At 38.0% G+C, this 19,984-nt stretch overlaps 1 protein-coding gene across 2 annotated transcripts in view; it reads left to right on the top strand.

Moving 5' to 3' along the window:
- Positions 1–19,763, top strand: part of olfm3 (olfactomedin 3) — a 74,486-nt gene extending 54,723 nt beyond the window's left edge. For both annotated transcript variants that reach the window (XM_031901021.1, XM_018093625.2), the window contains exons 2-6: positions 357–503; positions 3,321–3,476; positions 3,726–3,945; positions 10,598–10,704; positions 12,023–19,763. In XM_031901021.1, coding sequence (XP_031756881.1) covers positions 357–503; positions 3,321–3,476; positions 3,726–3,945; positions 10,598–10,704; positions 12,023–12,697 — 1,305 coding nt within the window. In that variant the 3' untranslated portion in view covers positions 12,698–19,763. The remainder of the gene's footprint in view (positions 1–356; positions 504–3,320; positions 3,477–3,725; positions 3,946–10,597; positions 10,705–12,022) is intronic.
- The last annotated feature ends 221 nt before the right edge of the window (positions 19,764–19,984 follow it).

Here is a 19,984-nt window from a genome sequence, read left to right as displayed (position 1 = left end):
TCCCCCAAGTTCTATTTATTCCTATGGGATTTTTAGAAGGGTATTTATCAATGGGTAAAATTCACAATTTGATAAATAAGCTTCTAACAATCCCATAGGAATGAATAGAACATGGGTGAGTTCTTATGTATTAAGCTCTAAACTCACATTTTGATAAATCTGCCCCATAATGTACTGTTGCCCTGCGCTAGTGAAAGTTTTGTGTATGCTTCAGAAGGAGTTCTGTAGTTTATGAAATGGGAAAGCAAATGCTATGTGATGCGACTGTGTGTACTTAAATAACTAACTTTTCACCTTCTATTGATTTTCTCTGTAATCCATTGCAACCCTGTAACTTTCTTCTTCCCTTCCTGCAGACCCAGATCAGCCCTAGGGAGGGTTGGCAGGTATACAGCTCAGCCCAGGACTCTGATGGACGCTGTATATGTACTGTGGTGGCACCGGAGCAAAACCTGTGCTCTAGAGATGCCAAAAGCAAACAGTTGCGACAGCTGCTGGAAAAGGTTAGTGAGCATCACCATTCATGCCTTGTTATTAGCTTTATCTCCCAGAATCATAAATAAGATGCAGGGGTAGTGCAGTTACGTTTTACGGATGAAGCTGAATATACTTTTGGTGCCACTCTGCTGGAACTTGAAACAACCTTAACTGTACTATTATTACTAATAACAACTAACATTTTTGATGCGGCACAGTGTCAGCAGAGAAACTGAATATACACAATTTTCCAGCAGTAGTTTTACATAACATCCTTGGGCATAACTGTAAACCATGAATTACCTGTCCATCCTGCATCAGTCCATAAGCCAGTTTAGATACAGAAGAGCTAACAAAGAACAGGTCCAAGTCAGCAGGATTGATCAAAGGGGAAAAATAGGTGCAGGAAGAAGTCTATTGAGTGTACTGTACCATGTAGGTGCATTGAAAAAGAGTAGAATAAGTCACTGCACCTTCCGCTGTATATGAACTTAATAGGGTATATCAGGCGTGGGGTGAGCAGAGAAGATTCAAATGTAAAATAAAAATAACACCATCAAGTGTAAAATAAGTCCCACACCAGCAAAACAATTCCAAACAATATCAACAGTAGCTAGTCATGTGAAGAGGTGTATTTTGTGAGAATGTTTATCTTTATGTTTAAAATCATACAACAAAAAAGAGAACAACAACAAAAAAACATGGAATTTGAACTGTCCCAACAGATGTGTACATTAACCTCAACTAAGCCCATTATTTTTTTAAAAGAGTTGTGCATGTATTGTTTCATATGCCCAAATATCTTTCATGGGTATTATATATCACATGGAGCATCAAAGTTATTTAGGGTGGTTGTTTTTATTATTCCCATATCTAGCAAGATGGTCTCTCTGTATTAGTCTTGCAACCTCAGATGCTTTATTGTCATTAGTCATTAGTTATAAATAATAATAGCAGGAGTGTTGTTGCAAATCCTCTGAAGGAACTGTAATTAGTTTATAAATGTAACATCGACGAAAGCCATCAATATTAGGATGTGTGCACAGTCTAATATTCTTTGTTGAACCTTTTAAATATACAAAGTAACTTACTAGCTGGGTAAGGAAGAGATTTAAGCATTTATCAAACACTTTCTATTGTAGAATATCTATTTTTTCTTATTGCTTGTGCCTCAACATGAGCTTTTCTTGCTGAACAATACATGCAAGCCCCGGGGCAGGTTATTGACTCTTTAGTCCTGTCAGAATCAGGAGCCAAAAGAAGATTGCACCCGAGAGGGCTTCAAATAAAAGCCATTGATTACTGTAAGCCCCCTAGCCCTCTCACATTGCTTTGCTCCAGACAACATTCACAGCAGGGACAATGCTGTCTCTGCCCAGTGCAGACTGTCTCTTGTCACTGAGTAGAAACGATAAACAGCAAATCTAATGGAAGAAACAAAAGAACGTGGCAAAAAGCTGTAACAATTCTGCTGCCAGAATCCTGCCCACCAAATCACTTTAGAGCAGTCACTGATCTGTGTGGATAGTGGTACAGTATATTATAAATACACTGTATGCAGTCCAGCCGGGCTCAGCTGCTTAGCGGAAAATAGGGTGCGTATGCAATGTGATTTAGCTGATGTGAGAAATTAAACAACAGGTGAGAAATATCTGAGGCTGAATAGAAATAGAATAAATACTGGATGAATAGGATGCACCTGGATAACTGATACATTGTCTTCTTTCCACACATTCATCTGCTATTGGCACACAGATAGGTACAAAGACCAAAACACAAAGACAGTCATTATATGCGCATCACATGCACATGTGCTGTTTTTCCCTACAAGTTTTCATTTCTAAATAGCACCCAAAAATGCCCAACTAGCCTGCATTTAGTTTACTGTTTTTGCCACAGACATAAATGACCTAAGGTCAAGGTCTTGAGGGACATGTGAAAAGGTCAATTATTCGATGGATAAGAGATGGAAAAGGGTAAAAATATTGGGGAACCAATCTATATTGCAAGAGGGTTGTCCATACTACCTTTTTAAAGTAAGGACTGCAACTGTCTTTTAATGTTCAGACTCCCAAACTAATGTCTTAGATATAAAACATTGATTTTCATTCTTTCCATATGGTTTTAAACAAAGACACCATTGACATACGCTATTGCACCATGTACAGTATTGCAAATAGAGAAAGTAACCTAGTAATTTTACACTTATTGCATTCATACAAGTCCAAGCAAGTCCTAGTTTGACATAAAAACCCCTTATAATCACATGTTGCTAATCTTCAGCATAAAGAATGAGCCAGTTTTTCATCTGGTTGAAAAATTCAAGTTGTAGAGACACTGATTTTCATGAATCCATACTAGAATTTCTCCATGTGGTCTGATGCACCAGAAAAAAACAGATGTCTGTATTATCTGCCCAGTATTATCTGGCAACATGGGAGCATTTTTTTTCTATGAAGAACAGTTGTAGTATAGTGGCAAGGAACAATGTATATGATATTACAGAGCTTACAACACCTTACTCACAATGTAACTTTTCCTTCCCATTTCCTTCAATGCATTTCGGGATTCTGAGAGCAAATATAGAGGAGCATTCTTACCTTTGGAAAAAAATATTAAGTATTTGGATGAATTATATATTGAAAACCATCATATTTCTACCCATGCCTTAAAATAAAAATGAATAAATGCTAGAGATTTTCCAAGCAATCTGGTAACATGCATGAGGATGATCTTTAAATCTTGGAGAAATATCCAGCATAGTAAGACAATAAAGTACTGAATTTTACAATCTTTGTTCATATACATCCAAACTCCCAGTAAATCTACAGCTTTTTGTGCAGGTCCAAAATATGTCCCAGTCCATAGAGGTGCTGAACCTCCGTACAGAGAGAGACTATCAGTATGTGCAGAAGATGGAGACCCAAATGAAGGTGGTTAGAGTCAAATTCAGACAGATTGAAGAGGACCGCAAGACACTTCTAACTCGCCACTTTCAGGTGAAGCTCTTTTTATTTCATATTCAGTTAATAGTTAATAGTTTTAGTATTAGAAATACCAAGTAAGAAAGACACACATAGATTTGTACTAAAATAAAGTAAACAGGAGTAGAATCATAGAACTGGGTCGCAGATATAAAGCACAGTACATTGGGCCCCTTGTATCTGTAAATACAACAGAATTCTTACATCTTCTTACATTTCAGAATACCTCTAGGTATCTGGTGACACATATTTTATTTCCTGCAGGATCTAAAGGAGAAAATGGATGACCTGTTGCCACTGATCCCAGTTCTAGAGCAATATAAAACAGATGCTCAACTTATCACCCAGTTTAAAGAAGAGATACGGAATTTAACTGGAATTTTGACCAACATCCAACAGGAGATTGGAGCATTTGATTATGAAGAGCTGCACCAGAGAGTTCTAGGACTGGAGACAAGGCTCAGAGACTGCATGAAAAAACTTAGTAAGATTTTTAATTGATATGGAAGAAGCATAGCAATATATACTTAGTGATCATTTGCTTAGACCCTGGAACCAAGAGTGCACCCCTTAGTGCATACTGTATGCAGAAAGTACATCTTCCCTAGGTCTAGCTGCTTTCTGCCTGTTGCGCAGTATTAGAAATCTGGCACAAGGAGTAGATGGCAGTGTCGCGGGTCCAGGTTAGGTAAGGTCAGGGCTACGTTGTGGCTTGCAGTGTACATCTGCTTACAGGAGGCTTTATTTGGTAGTAAATCTTGTTTTTATTCAACCAAAACTTGCCACCAAGTCAGGAATTACTACCTGGTTTGGCGGCACTGAGAGAAACATCCAAGGGGTTGGTGAGCGACATGTTGCCCCTGGGCCACTGGTTGGGGATCACTGGTCTAAATGATGCACAAGTTAGTGGATGGGGAGTGGGGACACCTACATGTTTCACTTGCCTGCCCCTCATCAATACAGCAGGTGGCACTGTATTTATTGGGGTAGCCACCAGTCTATGACAGGGACCTGTAGCAATTTTTCAAAATAGGAAGGCAGTGTGCAATAACCGGTTGCATTATTCAATGTTTATGATACCAAAGTTTTTTTTAAAAGTAAAAAAAAAAAGGTACAATATTAAACTAGTTACATGGCAATCACACTTTATAGTTCCTGTAAACCTCATAGAGAAAAATAGGGGACGTTATTCTTTTTGCTAATGGTCAAATTGGGCTGAATTTGTTAAATGTTGTAATAAATTCTACTGCACACAGCCAGAAAACAAGTCATGCATGGTTATGTGCAGATCTAACTAGTGCAAATTAATTATCAGAGCCCAGTTAGTTAGATCACAAATGCATAATAAATTCAGATGTCTGTGAAGCATTAATTAATTAGCATACTAATTATGGCATGATTATGGGCAACTGCATGGATTGGAAATGGGGGGAACACATGTCCATTTATAAACATTCATGCTGCAAGACACTGTTCATAACTCCCCTTTTAAATGTTCATGGGAAGCGTAGACAGCACTTTTAATAAAGAACAAATGAGACCACACAAACTTATTGGTGGGGATAAAAGGCAGCAGCAGCTTTATTGATTTAAATGTATCACCACAATGAATATAACTAGTTAATTGTTACCGTATCAACCACACATTGTACCAGCCAGCCCCTGATAACCAATATATAGCCTATGCAGGTTCCATACTTTTGAAAAATGTTCCATGCACTTGATATTTATCTACACAGTCTCCTTCTTTATATGGGAATGTTGGAAGAATTACATCTGATGCACTTTTCATCTATACATTATCAAGCTACTCTTGTCAGGCCAACCCATTAAAATATCCAATGATAAACATTTTTTTAATGACTGCATAGAGTGGTTTGAACATGGAAGCTAATTGATTAGGATAGGTCATTAAGTACAGTGGCTTGCAAAAGTATTCGGCCCCCTTGAACTTTTCCACATTTTGTCACATTACAGCAATTTTATTGGAATTCCACGTGAAAGACCAATACAAAGTGGTGTACACGTGAGAAGTGGAATGAAAATCATACATGATTCCAAACATTTTTTACAAATAAATAACTGCAAAGTGGGGTGTGCGTAATTATTCAGCCCCCTGAGTCAATACTTTGTAGAACCACCTTTTGCTGCAATTCCAGCTGCCAGGCTTTTAGGGTATGTCTCTACCAGCTTTGCACATCTAGAGACTGAAATCCTTGCCCATTCTTCTTTGCAAAACAGCTCCAGCTCAGTCAGATTAGATGGACAGCGTTTGTGAACAGCAGTTTTCAGATCTTGCCACAGATTCTCCATTGGATTTAGATCTGGACTTTGACTGGGCCATTCTAACACATGGATATGTTTTGTTTTAAACCATTCCATTGTTGCCCTGGCTTTATGTTTAGGGTCGTTGTCCTGCTGGAAGGTGAACCTCTACTCCAGTCTCAAGTCTTTTGCAGACTCCAAGAGGTTTTCTTCCAAGATTGCCCTGTATTTGGCTCCATCCATCTTCCCATCAACTCTGACCAGCTTCCCTGTCCCTGCTGAAGAGAAGCACCCCCAGAGCATGATGCTGCCACCACCATATTTGACAGTGGGGATGGTGTGTTCAGAGTGATGTGCAGTGTTAGTTTTCCACCACACATAGAGTTTTGCATTTTGGACAAAAAGTTCCATTTTGGTCTCATCTGACCAGAGCACCTTCTTCCACATGTTTGCTGTGTCCCCCACATGGCTTGTGGCAAACTGCAAACGGGACTTCTTATGGTTTTCTGTTAACAATGGCTTTCTTCTTGCCACTCTTCCATAAAGGCCAACTTTGTGCAGTGCACGACTAATAGTTGTCCTATGGACAGATTCCCCCACCTGAGCTGTAGATCTCTGCAGCTCGTCCAGAGTCACCATGGGCCTCTTGGCTGCATTTCTGATCAGCACTCTCCTTGTTCGGCCTGTGAGTTTAGATGGACGGCCTTGTCTTGGTAGGTTTACAGTTGTGCCATACTCCTTCCATTTCTGAATGATTACTTGAACAGTGCTCCGTGGGATGTTCAAGGCTTTGGAAATCTTTTGTAGCCTAAGCCTGCTTTAAATTTCTCAATAACTTTATCCCTGACCTGTCTGGTGTGTTCTTTGGACTTCATGGTGTTGTTGCTCCCAATATTCTCTTAGACAACCTCTGAGGCCGTCACAGAGCAGCTGTATTTGTACTGACATTAGATTACACACAGGTGCACTCTATTTAGTCATTAGCACTCATCAGGCAATGTCTATGGGCAACTGACTGCACTCAGACCAAAGGGGGCTGAATAATTACGCACACCCCACTTTGCAGTTATTTATTTGTAAAAAATGTTTGGAATCATGTATGATTTTCGTTCCACTTCTCACGTGTACACCACTTTGTATTGGTCTTTCACATGGAATTCCAATAAAATTGATTCATGTTTGTGGCTGTAATGTGACAAAATGTGGAAAAGTTCAAGGGGGCCGAATAATTTTGCAAGCCACTGTAATTGTCTTCAGTTCTGGACTGGGATTTGAAATAGAACCTGGCGCTTTAAGCACACAGAGACCCAACAGCCCCCACAGACACAATAATGAGTAACTGTGTATGGCTGTTACAGCAGCCCCTCTGGCATTTGGCGGAATCCTCAGGTTGCCAATCCAGGCCTGCTATGAATATGCACTTATTTGATAAAAGGATCCTCAACATGAGGTTGCTGCAAACATATGTGTTTGGCTCAGCAGTGAGGCACATTTTAATTTAAATTACATTTAAAATGACAGATTTAATTATATCTAACTTCTTAGATCCCAAATTGGTTTCCTGAACAGGTTTAGAGAAGGTGACAATCCCAGTGAGAAATAGTAATTTCAGTCATTGTTAACCCTTAGGCAACATTTTTGGATGCATAAATTAAGCACTAGAGAGCCTGAAGGAATGAATTAGATATAGACATACAAACAAAATCATTATTAGGTGTTCAGAAAAATGTTAATTCTATAGCAGAAAACTTGTTATGGCTGGGATTCAGCCAGTAGCAAATGTTAATATTCTTAGGGGGTTATGTAATAAAAGGCACTAAGTTTGCCCATGAGCAGTAACCAAGAGCAACCAATCAGTAGGTAGAATTTACTGGTCACCTGTTTAAAAATCAAACATCTTATTAGTTGCTATTGGTTACTGCTACTAGCAAATTAGCGCCATTTATTACATATGGGTGTTATTTTGGTATTGTATGTGGATTAATATGGGTTTATTGCCACTCCAATAATCCAATGGTATCCTTTGTTTTCTTAGCTTAACTTTGTTTTTATGTCCCTTCATTTTTTAAATTGTTATCTACACTTTCAATTATCCAGTCTTTTTTCAAATGTTCCTTTGAAGGTGATTGTTAGATACTTGCATATGTAGTAATATGATGAAGAACATGCAGTTACATTTGTTTAACTGCACTAGACAGGCCAATGCCTTTCGCTGATTTCTTTCTTTGGATTACTTTACTGAAGCAGATTAACACCATATGATTGCATAAGGTCAGCTTTAAAGGTAGCTTAAAGCTTATTAACCCATGCATAGGGCCAAAGGGGCAGGTTTGATTTTCCTTTTAGGGTGAGGACTACATGTAGTCTTCTCCCGATGGCCTGTATTTGTGACTATTATGAACCTATCATTGGCCTAAGGACAAAATTAATTTGATCAACGGATATTGCCCAGCTCAAGGTGGGCATATTAGGGAAACATCCACTCATTTGCCAAGCTCACCAAACAAGTGGGTCATTAGCTCTATGGCTAGCTTGAAACCCCTTAAAACAAATGCATGTAAAAATCTTGAGAGTGGTCTTCTAAGCAGTGCTACAATCAGGGCTTGACTGGTCTGGCAGGGCACAGGGAGAAAACCTGCTGTGCTCCCCCGTGCCCCCGATCCCCTCCCCTGATGCATCCGAAAGTAACTATATTGTACGTGCACTCAGGGGAGGGGGTTGTGCAGGCCGTGGGGGGTCCAGTGAGGGCCACGGCAGGGGCCCCTTGGGGGGTGTAGGGGCCCCATGGGTGGTGGGCCTTGACTCCCAGTCCGACCCTGTTTACATTTTACTTTTTTTCTAGTTTTCAATGTATTAGCAGCTTTTAAATTAACAGCAGGTGGCACTGTGGTTTCAAATCCATCATGTACTATTCCCCATTCAAACAGTTATTAAAACTGATTTTTTTCCTCTGTGCCAGCTGATATTTTTCATCCTTTGTAAACAGTAGGGAAAGAAACCCACAGCAGCCGGTGTAATTTTTATCTCTACGTTGAACAAGTCAAATTAAATTAGGTCCATCTACCTTGCCTAATGAAGAGCTGCTATTTACTCATTAAATTCTTGTGTTGATTTGTTTAACTTGCATGTGTGTTCAGGGAGGAATGTTTGGAGGCCTCTAGAATAAATCAAAAGCACAGCTGAGGACATTAACATCATTTCATACTAATTATTTTCTGGCACCAAAATAAAATGATTTAATGCCGGCAAGATATCTTAAAGCCACAGACAATATTAATAAGACTTACAATTATAATAAATTACAAAAATAAAGGAAAGCAATAAACAATGGTGTGATGTTTTATAGTGAGATAGAATATGATAAAAAGGAATAATTTACCATCTGTCCCTGTTCTAAAGCAAGGATCCTGGGTATTTTTCCTCATTATTTTTATAAATACATACTATGCATGGAAAAATCCTTTTATATCTGATTAAAGGCTTCAATTTATTTTATTATTGTCTGTTAAATACAACCCACCCCCGCCTCCACCGCTTGCTGTAACATAAACTATGTTGGATAGAGGGCATTCTCGGGAGCTGTCTATACACTTATCTTGTTCATACCACAGAGGTACAGTGGTAGTGAGGCACACATGCCATCACATCAACACGTAGGTCCATATAACAAGTTGCTATAAAGATACAACTGTCTGGGAAATGTACATCTGTGACATGTTCCAATGGCACAGCACTTATTTCCCAAGTATTAATTAATTCCATCAAATCAGAGACAGAACCCGTAAAAGTCAGTTGTAGGGGTAATTTTATTGTCCATGAATTTCTGTTTATTAAGGGGGAATGATTTAAAGATAGGTGTAAATGGAAAGGTCCATTAGCCTCCTTTAGAAAAGAGTACTTTAAAAGACATTTTTTATCTTGTTTTTAAAAATATGAGTTCTTCATAATAAATTCTTCTGTTTGGGAGGGTCTTCCTGCAGAAAATATAAGCAGAAATTATAACTGATGCTAGCAGCAAGCAGATGCACTGCATACCTCCCAATGGTTGATTAAAAATCCCATTTTTTTAATTGAGGCTTTTTCTAATTTGAAAAACCTGAAAATCACAAATTAGTGATAATGTATTAAAAAACTTGATTAGGTAAGAAAGAACACAAACACAGTCCCTTTCTACCCATCATTTTCAAACAGTCTGCCATATTTCAAATTAATTTAAAAAACTCGAATAGAAAAATAGCATAAATTTTGCTGATACAACTACCTTTGACTTCTACCTGCCAGATATTAGAATATGAATATTCAAGTTTTTTGTGCTCAATAAATCTCAAAAATTTGAGAAACTCAAATTGCGGAAAAAAGTAAAATGAAACAAACATTTTGCTTAAAAAGTAACATGTGAATGTTGATATATCTGACCCTAGTAATGCTTTCCTACCCCCTTCCTTCTCCCCCATGATCTCCAGCTGATTCAGTTGCAGTATGATTGGGGTTATATGCTGGTGACCTTGATGTTCATAATGAGAGATTAAAGTATTATTTTGACCAGCCTAACTGCATCTCAGTAGCCACATCCTCATAATGGTCACCTTTTTGCATTTTGTACCAGTAATGTAGAAACTGGATAAGTCAGGACTGAATAACATACTTTGATTTATGCATTTTTATGTTAATTATTCTCTAGCAAGTGACCAGCCTTTATATGCTTGACAGTGTCTGATATAAACTAATTTATGAGGCAGTACTGGAAACATCTTCAAAGTAATTCTTTAAAATTGGCTTACTGTAGATAGACACTTAATGCCTTTGGCATACAGTGTCCTGTTTGTGTTCTTCATTCTCTCTAACTAGCTCTGTGTTACTTGTGGTTTCAGCTTGTGGCAAATTAATGAAGATTACAGGACCAGTAACTGTGAAGGCCTCTGGTCCAAGGTTTGGCGCTTGGATGACTGATCCAATTGCATCTGAGAAAAACAATCGAGTATGTATTAAAAGTACCATTTTTTTTGTAGAGTTATTTCAGCCTTTAGGTGGTGTTTTTGTCTCCATACTTTTTGTGAGAATATATAGTATTCTCTAAAATAAAAGGGAAATAAACAAAATCTTTCTTATTTTCTCTTCATTTAACTCTTAAACAGTGTTGTAAAGCAATGTATACTTAAAGGGGCAATATACATGATAAAGTTAAAGGAGAACTATACCCCCCGGGCGCAAAAAGCTCCCTTAACTGTAATTGCTTAGACCCCACCTCTCCCTTATCGCATAGTTTTTTTTCTTATCACTAATTGCTAGCTAAAAATGCAAAGAGGTGCAGCCGCATACTGTACCTGCCAGACATCTTACCAACTGAAAACTCTTTGGGTCTCACCACTGAACCTTACCTGCTTGCACATGAGCAGTTGAAGCAGATTTCCTGCTACCTTGAACTGGTCATGCGCAAGCAGGTTCATATTGGCGGAGAGACCAGAAGTGTCTTCAGTCGACAAAGTTGGCCATACACGCACCGATAATATCATACAAAACCTTGTTTTGTGCGATATTCGGTGCGTGTATGGCAAGTCGGCTAGGCGACCGATATCGCAGGAGGCTGCGGATATCGGCCGACTCGCCGATCAGGTGGGTTAAAAGATTTTGTTTGGGCGCCATAGAAGGCGCCTGAGCAAAATCTGCCTTCAGAGCTAAATCAGCAGTTTCAGCCCTGAACGTTAGTGGCTGATTGGAATGATCTTTTGTAGTGAGTGGGGTCTAGGCAGTGATAGTTAAGGGGGCTTTTTGCGCCCGGGGGGTATAGTTCTCCTTTTAGCCAAATTAATATTGTAGACTTGTAGGTAATTAGAGGTTTTTTATTCTGAGACTGATTAGATTTACTACCTTCTGCTCCAATTGCTCTAAAGCAGCACTATCCAAGATTGCCCATGCCATGTGCCAGTTATCCACTATTTTACATGTCTATGGGACAGATATTTTTAAATCAATGATGTCAAACAAGATGTGGCTATCGTACAAACCTCCTGGAGAGCCACATCTGGTTTAGGAGGCTCCATTTGGACAGTTGAACAGTCCTGCTTTAAAGAACCAAAGACGTACTTTCTCTGTGATAGTGAAAAATTTAATTTACAATATACATAAAATATATATTTTACCTATGATATGTAATTACTAATTTATATTAATTTAATTGATGGTAAATCCTCACTTATATATTCACATCTGTAGTAAAGGAAGATTGTTAACATTCATTTCAGCAGAATGAAACTACTTTTTATATTTATTAAATGGCATTTGCCTTGTATTTTTAGGTCTGGTACATGGATGGATTCACATCCAGGATTGTGCGGGAATATAGGTCAATTGCAGATTTTGTCACAGGAACAGAGTCTAGGACTTACAACCTTCCATATAAGTGGGCTGGCACTAGTCATCTGGTATACAATGGATCCCTGTTCTTCAATAAGTTCCAAAGCAATATTGTTATCAAGTATAGCTTTGCAACTGGAAGAATACTCAATCAGCGGAGCTTGGACAATGCTGGCTTCAACAATGTCTATCCATACACATGGGGTGGCCACTCGGACATAGATCTGATGGCTGATGAGTTTGGAGTCTGGGCAGTATATGCAACAAATCAGAATGCTGGAAACATTGTCATCAGTCAGCTGCGACAGGATACACTAGAAGTTGTAAAAAGCTGGAGTACGGGATACCCCAAGAGAAGTGCTGGAGAGTCCTTTATGATCTGTGGTACCTTGTATGTCACCAACTCCCACCTTACTGGAGCCAAGGTCTTTTACTCATACTCCACCAAGACCTCTACATATGAGTACACAGACATTCCCTTTCACAACCAATATTTTCACATATCTATGTTGGATTACAATTCACGGGATCGTGCCCTTTATGCCTGGAACAATGGACACCAGGTACTCTTCAATGTCACTTTGTTTCACATCATCAAGACAGATAATGATGCATGATGTGGAACACAATCCCTCCTTCAAATGGAACACTTGCTTGCCTCTGAACAGTTTGTTCATTCTCTGTCCATTTTCCTTTTGTCTCAGTATACTACATTCATTTCATTTATCCTTTAGATGTTCACAGTATAAATTCCCCTGAGGATTTCATAGTTGTATACTGTATCATACAAGATAACAGTTTAATAGAGCAGGACATATATTCCACCTCCAGCCATCAGTCAGCACAGTCTGTTCTACAGACATATAGTGTTATATCAAGCAGAGCCACAGATAAAGAAAAAGGGGCCTAGGGCAAACCAGAAAGGCCAAGAGCCCCAGCTTCTGAAATTAACTACATAAATCAAAGATGTCTGACCTTGTTGGACTACAACTATTATCTTTGGGATAACTGCAGGATAGACACCCAAGATGATAATATAAAAAATATTTATTGCACATTGTAATAATATATAAGTTAAACACCTGCCAAGGAAAATTACAAAAATATGGGAAACTGCACAGACAATGTATGTCTTGCACAATCCCGGTGTAGATCGATTACATTACAAAAGCAATCTAGCAGGCGGTTTATTTCTAAGGTCATGTTTAAAGAACAGGGGCTTTGGGCAAATGATTGCTTACTGCCTAAGCTGCCCCCTCACTCCATGGCTGTGGTTAGAGAGAATTTATATGGATAAGGGCTGTCCAACATGAGGTCCATGGGTCCGATATGGCCCCCCCAAGAAATTTTCATGATCACCAGACTGGTCATGATATCCATTGCCCTTTACGGATTATACGATGATTATATTATGTATTATAATGAATAAATTACATCCTGGATTAAGAGAAACAATAGGATATTCCAATAAGAGAAGATGCTGTCTTGAACACTAAAAGACATGTACATATAAAGGAGACATAATGGTAATAATCACTTTGTGTTCATCAAATGTCCAAATTAATGGTTTCTTTTTATTATTAAGACACTAAAACATTAACTGTATCACCACTTTTAAACTTATATATTCCTTTTTGTTTTTGCTAACAAGCCTTACTGCCAGATTCAGTTTGATTAAAAGATATTGTATGGTTTAAAACCCATTGTAATGAATCAAGAATTAGATTTGGGGCTAAGTTTATCACATTAGATTCAATGGAATACATTGGCTGACCTAATATCAAATAGTCTGTTTCTTAACAGCTATAAAGTGCCTGTCTGCGCAGTTCTCATGCTAAATATTCTCAAGATGCTGGCACAGGTTAATTAGTAATAGCGTTCCAGTGATGTAGAAGTTGTGTGTGACCTAGCCAACCCCAGCATAACTGTATGTGCTCAATATTATAGCAGAAGGTAAGGGTATAATTCTAATCAACATTAAGCTCATGGTTATTCTATTCTTGACTATATAATTCAGGGCCCCAAATACAGATAGATCTGACCTAACAAACTTTGTCACACACAGTCACATCATTTTTCTCATTAAAATCAATTTAAAGTCATATAAATCTGTTCAGTCTGTATTTTGAGGGTCATGCCTTTCACCCTGTAGCTCTGGACTGTCACTGATACCATATACGTCCTAATGAGGGTCAGTAGGCAAACAGGTTTTCACATAATCACATAATTGCTGGCCCTATGCATTGACATATTGGTGGCACAGTGGTACAGACTGGTCAAATTACTCAAAACATTGTTTTGGGTGGTCAGATTTAGGGGCATATATATAAATGTGTGCAAAATGGTATACGACAAGAAACTGTGTTAACCATTTGCCTGCCAACAGCAAAGAGGAGAGGGCTCATTTACAAATTTTTTAGGACATAGAATGTAGGGTGCAAAATGCAATTTCGCTAGTTTTTTTTTTTTTTTACCTGCAATGCAGCATTTTATTCCGATAATTCCAGCATAATCAAAGTTGAAAGGAATAATGTGCCTAATGCTTGCAGCTGTGCTTACACTTCACTGCAAATCTGGCACAGTTGCACTGAAAATGTTCTGATTTTGGTACTTCTTTATGAATGATGCCTGAGTCAGTTTCTTTATACATAAGTGTGCATCAATTATTGACACAAACTGCCCAGGAACCTTCTGAGGTGGTGGCAGTTTCAGGATTCCCCTGTGTCAGTAAACACATTGCTGTGATTTGCAAGAAGGGGCAGAAGGGGCGGGGCCTTACAGGCAGGGAAGTGCCACTAATAACTGCAAGGTGCCATTTTTTGACTCAAGTACTATAGAATTAAACAGTATCTTTCGTAAACTTACTGCACTAAATTTGCACAACCACAACTGCACTTTTTGATTGTAAAAGAGCCCTTCTATGTTGTTGGCAAGGAAGTAAACAAAATGCCACAAAAGAAGAATCTACATTTTTAATTTTCCACTTAAAAATAAAACATAATGCTTAACAACATGCTTTTCTCATAGTGGCTACTGGTGCTAAAATAGCTAATAAAAGCTAAAAGCTAAAATCAATGTGGTATATATACATTGTATATATATATATACTGTATATACCACATTAATGCCACCATTTATGCCCTTATTTTACATCAGCTCCAACCTGGCATAACCCACTAAGGTTACTGGGCACACTTGGTGACACTTGGTGACAAATATGCATAAAATCGTTATGCAGCTTTTTAAATACACAGGATTTTACATGGTGTTAATGTGACAATATATAGTGTGTTTCAAAGCCTTTTTTACACAGCTTTATAAATATGCCCTATAGAGTCTATCACTTGTACAAGCAGCTCCTAGTACAGAGAAAGAGGCAGTAAATAATGAGTGGGGTTTAAGCTTTGTACAGAAAGTACATGGTGGGAGATTCCAGTTTCCTTCTAGAAGGGTGTGTATTCAAGACAGTACATTTAATTAACGTTAATATTCAAGAAAGTACATTTAATTAATGTTACTTTTAGGGCTTTCTCTGATCTACATCTGACAGGAAAAAGAAAGAACAGACCGCAGCAACTGTGTTGGTTTTCTACATGAACAAATGCTCATGTCTCTGAGTAGACAAGAAGGGAGAGAAGCAGAGATCAGATAAGCAGCTGCAATACAAAGAGCCATCATAACATTTATTCTTAAGCATTTTCAGAAGGGAATATTGGTAAAGCAGAAGCGGCCAAGTTTTCGATCTTTTAGTTTGATCCAACCGTGGGTATTGCCCAAAGCATTGAAGAGGTTAAATAGGGCTCTGGTGTTTTTCTCTGAAATTTTATCACTGAATTATCCAGTGGCAAGTTTAATGATCTGTAATTATAAAACCCTGAGGCGGTCTCAGCTAATAAGTCATAACGATGGACAATTATCTGGTCTATTAGTCCAGGAAAATCTATTAATACCGTCTGTGTGTGACAAAGTGACTGCGTTACGTGTCAGTCTCCCACCTGATAAAACAACACCAGGGTTATTAAAAGAAACATGAAAAGAATGTAATTTCTTAAAAGTTTCTGCCTGGCAAACTTCTATTTCATCTGGAGATACTAGGAGATCAGTATATTGTCAGTAGATACAGGCTCAGAGACAAACAGATTTTTATATAAAGACGGACCCAACCCTTGGTTAAGATCCTGTTAAAGTACAAATCCCAGCGACCCGCCACCAACAAACTCTTCCTAATATACCTCCTGTCTTCTACTTTTCATACCATAAGTGCAGGCCAAGGGCAGTCACCTCTATTTACTGCCTCAGCTCTGCTGGAGGTGTGTATAATGGAACCCCTTTGTACCGTTACCCCAATTCCATCCATATAATCTGTGTTTGTTTATGTGTAATACTGTCTTTATGTACAGTATCCTTAACTTACCTTTGTATATTATTGCCTTTTATGTTTTGATTTCATACAGTATCTCTGTAACCGCATCTGCTCCCTCCCCTTGCCATATCTTATCTTCTGCCATATGCATTCACCGTGCAATCTAATATTCCCATCTGCATTACCTGGAGGAAAGAAATATCTGAGCCCATAAAGGATGGGGCCACTGGCCGAACTGGATTTATTTGCTTTATCCTCTACTCACATGGGTGGGCCAGAAATATATAGTATGATCTACTATCATCAGATGATTAACTTTCCCAATAAGATCTTCTCTGCTGCCAGAGGGGACACCAGCATTTGTCTTAGTGGACACGGAGAGAGTAAAAGGTGTTAACTGTCTCATTGCTGGAAGCTTTAAAACAGCAGATTGGTTTAACAGTTTCACATATGGATCGTGCTACATGACGCGCACCAAGTGACATATATGGCTTGTATATTCTTCAAACTGGAAAAACATCTCTGTTGTATTTTATATTATATACCTAATGGTATTTATCTAATTCATCAAGGGCAGACATAGCTATGTTGTAGAGCAATACATTGTTACATGATTATATCTAACACCTCTGTCAGTTGTTGTGTGTACACAAGAGGTGTATATGCATACATTTATAATGTAATTCATTAGATGTGTATGTCAGGGATCTGTAATGTCTGGGGCTTCAGCAAAACCTCAAGTTCCTACAACCCCCGCGTTAGCTGAGCCATCTTGGGTTGGCTGGACATTGCAGCAATAGATGGAATGCAGTTGAATGTTGTATTGTGATGTAATATTTTGACTCTTATTAGCAGTGTGTTTAATGCAGCTGCATAGGGGCAGGGTATATACATGAAACATATATGATTATGAAAGATAAGCTTCATAATTCAGCTGAACATAAAGTACAATTGACCATTATATAGTACAATGTACATTTCTTTCATTTCCAAACAGATGGAGGAATATACTAATCAACTTTTTATCATCACAGAAATGCTTATTCTATGTCCAGATTTATACCACACTATATGCCACAATACTTCAGAAAATATAGGATGGCTCATTTACCTGGTGCAGTTTGCATAGTGCAAAAAAATCAGTGCAATGTTTTTTAACCCTTAATATTTACACAAAATGCAGAATTTGCCCAGAATTAAATCATAACTGGGGGAACCTACAAAGTAACAGAAATAAATTCAGCACAAAATGCAGGCAACTTCCCAGTGCAGCAATGCATTCAGTGTTTTGTATGATTCATTAGGTGCATGTCAGGAGCATTTATGGACACAAGATGCAAATGGACCTTAGAAAGTAACACCAAATCAAGGCAGGTTTTCTACATTGGGTCCATGCACCCAGTGCTTTTCACTTTGTGTGCAATTTAGCAAAGCAAGCTTAATTGACCAAGGAGTAACTATGGTTGTGCAGGTATTGATGCAAGTACCTAGTGAATGGCATTAGGATGAATGCAGCTTTGTTTCCATTTTTGCACTTTTGCACTTTGGTAAATAAGACATTCTGCAGATGATGCACACTTTGCTTGGCATCATACAGCACATCATGGCAAAACATATGACAAAATTCATTTCAAGAGAAAAAGGTGTGACAATAATCTGTTTATATGGTTGGACATGGTGAGCATTCTCAGCCAAATGTTTTGAGCTCCATCTATATGTGGTAGCAAAATCCTGCTATTTATGTAATAAAGATAATACATAATATGGCATGGCTATAAGCTTGTCCGCAAACATACACCTAATGCCATATTAATAGCAGCTATTGCGATATGTATGTCTATTTACTGAAACGGGTGGCCCAGTACCATAACCTACAACATCAAGTTTTCTAATCAATCAATTTTTTTAGTAAATTAAGGAAGATAAAATTGTGATCCAGAAAACTTGATCGTGTTTAATCTCAAATTTGTTTTCCACAATCACGTTTCGAAAAATGAATACATTTGCCTTTTTATTTCTTGTTACTATGGGTTAATGGTACAAATTGCATTAATAATATCACCATAATATCATGTATGGAATTATGCTTATTTGGAAAAGACTTTTTCTCATTCGAGACATGAATGCTGAAAAAGTTTCCTCCAAAAAAACATTTTGACATTGCAGTAAAGCAGTGAAATTATGTTTTTGCACCATAGAAGTTTAAAATGCTGCATTAAATAAGATGTTTAACCTGTTTCTCATATAGAGACATGCTTGATGTGACCCTCTGCTACTGGCTGCTTGTCTCTTTGAATTCTTTGAACGTCTCTGCCAAATGAGAAGGTGTTTAGACCTAAATAACTGCTTCTGATAAATGAAACGTGTGACGCCTCCACTTCTGGTCCGCTAATGAGATAACCATCATTAGTATAAAATCTTAATTATTATGATACACGAGGGAGGAATTTCTACCAAAAAATGCTCTGTCACTTGTGTACCTTCCTTTCAAATTTGTACCCAGACACTGTATTCTTTTTCCTTCATGAACTGACTCTTTGCATTAACCAAACATAATGCTAGAAGCTAGAAGTCAGTGAATCTTTCACCAGAAATAGAATGCACCCTGTTGAATTAATAGAGACATGCAGAATCTGTTTATATTTGACAAAGTATGGAAACGCTCATTATACTCAGTATAGAGGCATTCCAGGCTTTAAGCAAAATAATCACAACATAATAGAAATGGCCTATTTTTAGAAAGCAGATCACAAGGATTAGAAGTGAGTATTAGTTCTGTAGTTTTAATCCATAGCCATAGTATCTGGGACAGCACAGCTTTAATCAGCATTTTTATGACAATGACTAAAAGTCTGTTCTTTCAAGATGTTCTCTGTCAGATTGGCAGTAGTAGAACCCAGAGAGTGGTTAATTGGGTTTTCCCAGTCACAATACATATTTAAAATAGTTAAAAGGTGCTAAAAACCTAATTATCGTGATTTTCTCTCGGAAGAAAATGTACTGACCACTCCCAGCTCCTTATCTACCAGTTTGTATGGCATTTCATTCCACTACCAATTTACTATGGCTTCTGTAATCTGCTTTTAAATCCATCCATGATCCTGCTCCCTCCTAAAAGGAACTGTGATATTGAAATATGTGTTACATTTTTGCCTTAACTCCAAATCCTGGTGCTCCTACAGCACATTTTTATCTCTTGCAAGCATATGGGAGGGCACTGTGTACTTTTTTCTTGAACTTTGCATTGTGTAATTGTATCTCTTCACTTCTGTAAATGTCAGTGGCGCTTTTTTTTATAAAAGCTATACATTATACAGTCATCTGTGTCTAGATGAAAAATGTTTTGCATTTGGAAGTTCACAGTCTTGTTTGTGTTCATTTACACTAAGCTCCTAATATGGTAAGAACTGTCCATCCATTCAGAAGCCCAATTATGAGCTGAAATGTTGGCAAAACAATAATGTTAGAATTTGGATGTATGAATAAATTCAACCCCCACCACTGTTGCACTAGAGGGCCTTTGCATTGTAACTGAAAATAT

The sequence above is a fragment of the Xenopus tropicalis genome, chromosome 4, assembly GCF_000004195.4.
Source record: "Xenopus tropicalis strain Nigerian chromosome 4, UCB_Xtro_10.0, whole genome shotgun sequence".
Taxonomy (NCBI): domain Eukaryota; kingdom Metazoa; phylum Chordata; class Amphibia; order Anura; family Pipidae; genus Xenopus; species Xenopus tropicalis.
Note: the sequence above shows the minus strand (reverse complement) of the source record. Positions and strands in the feature narration are given on the sequence as shown.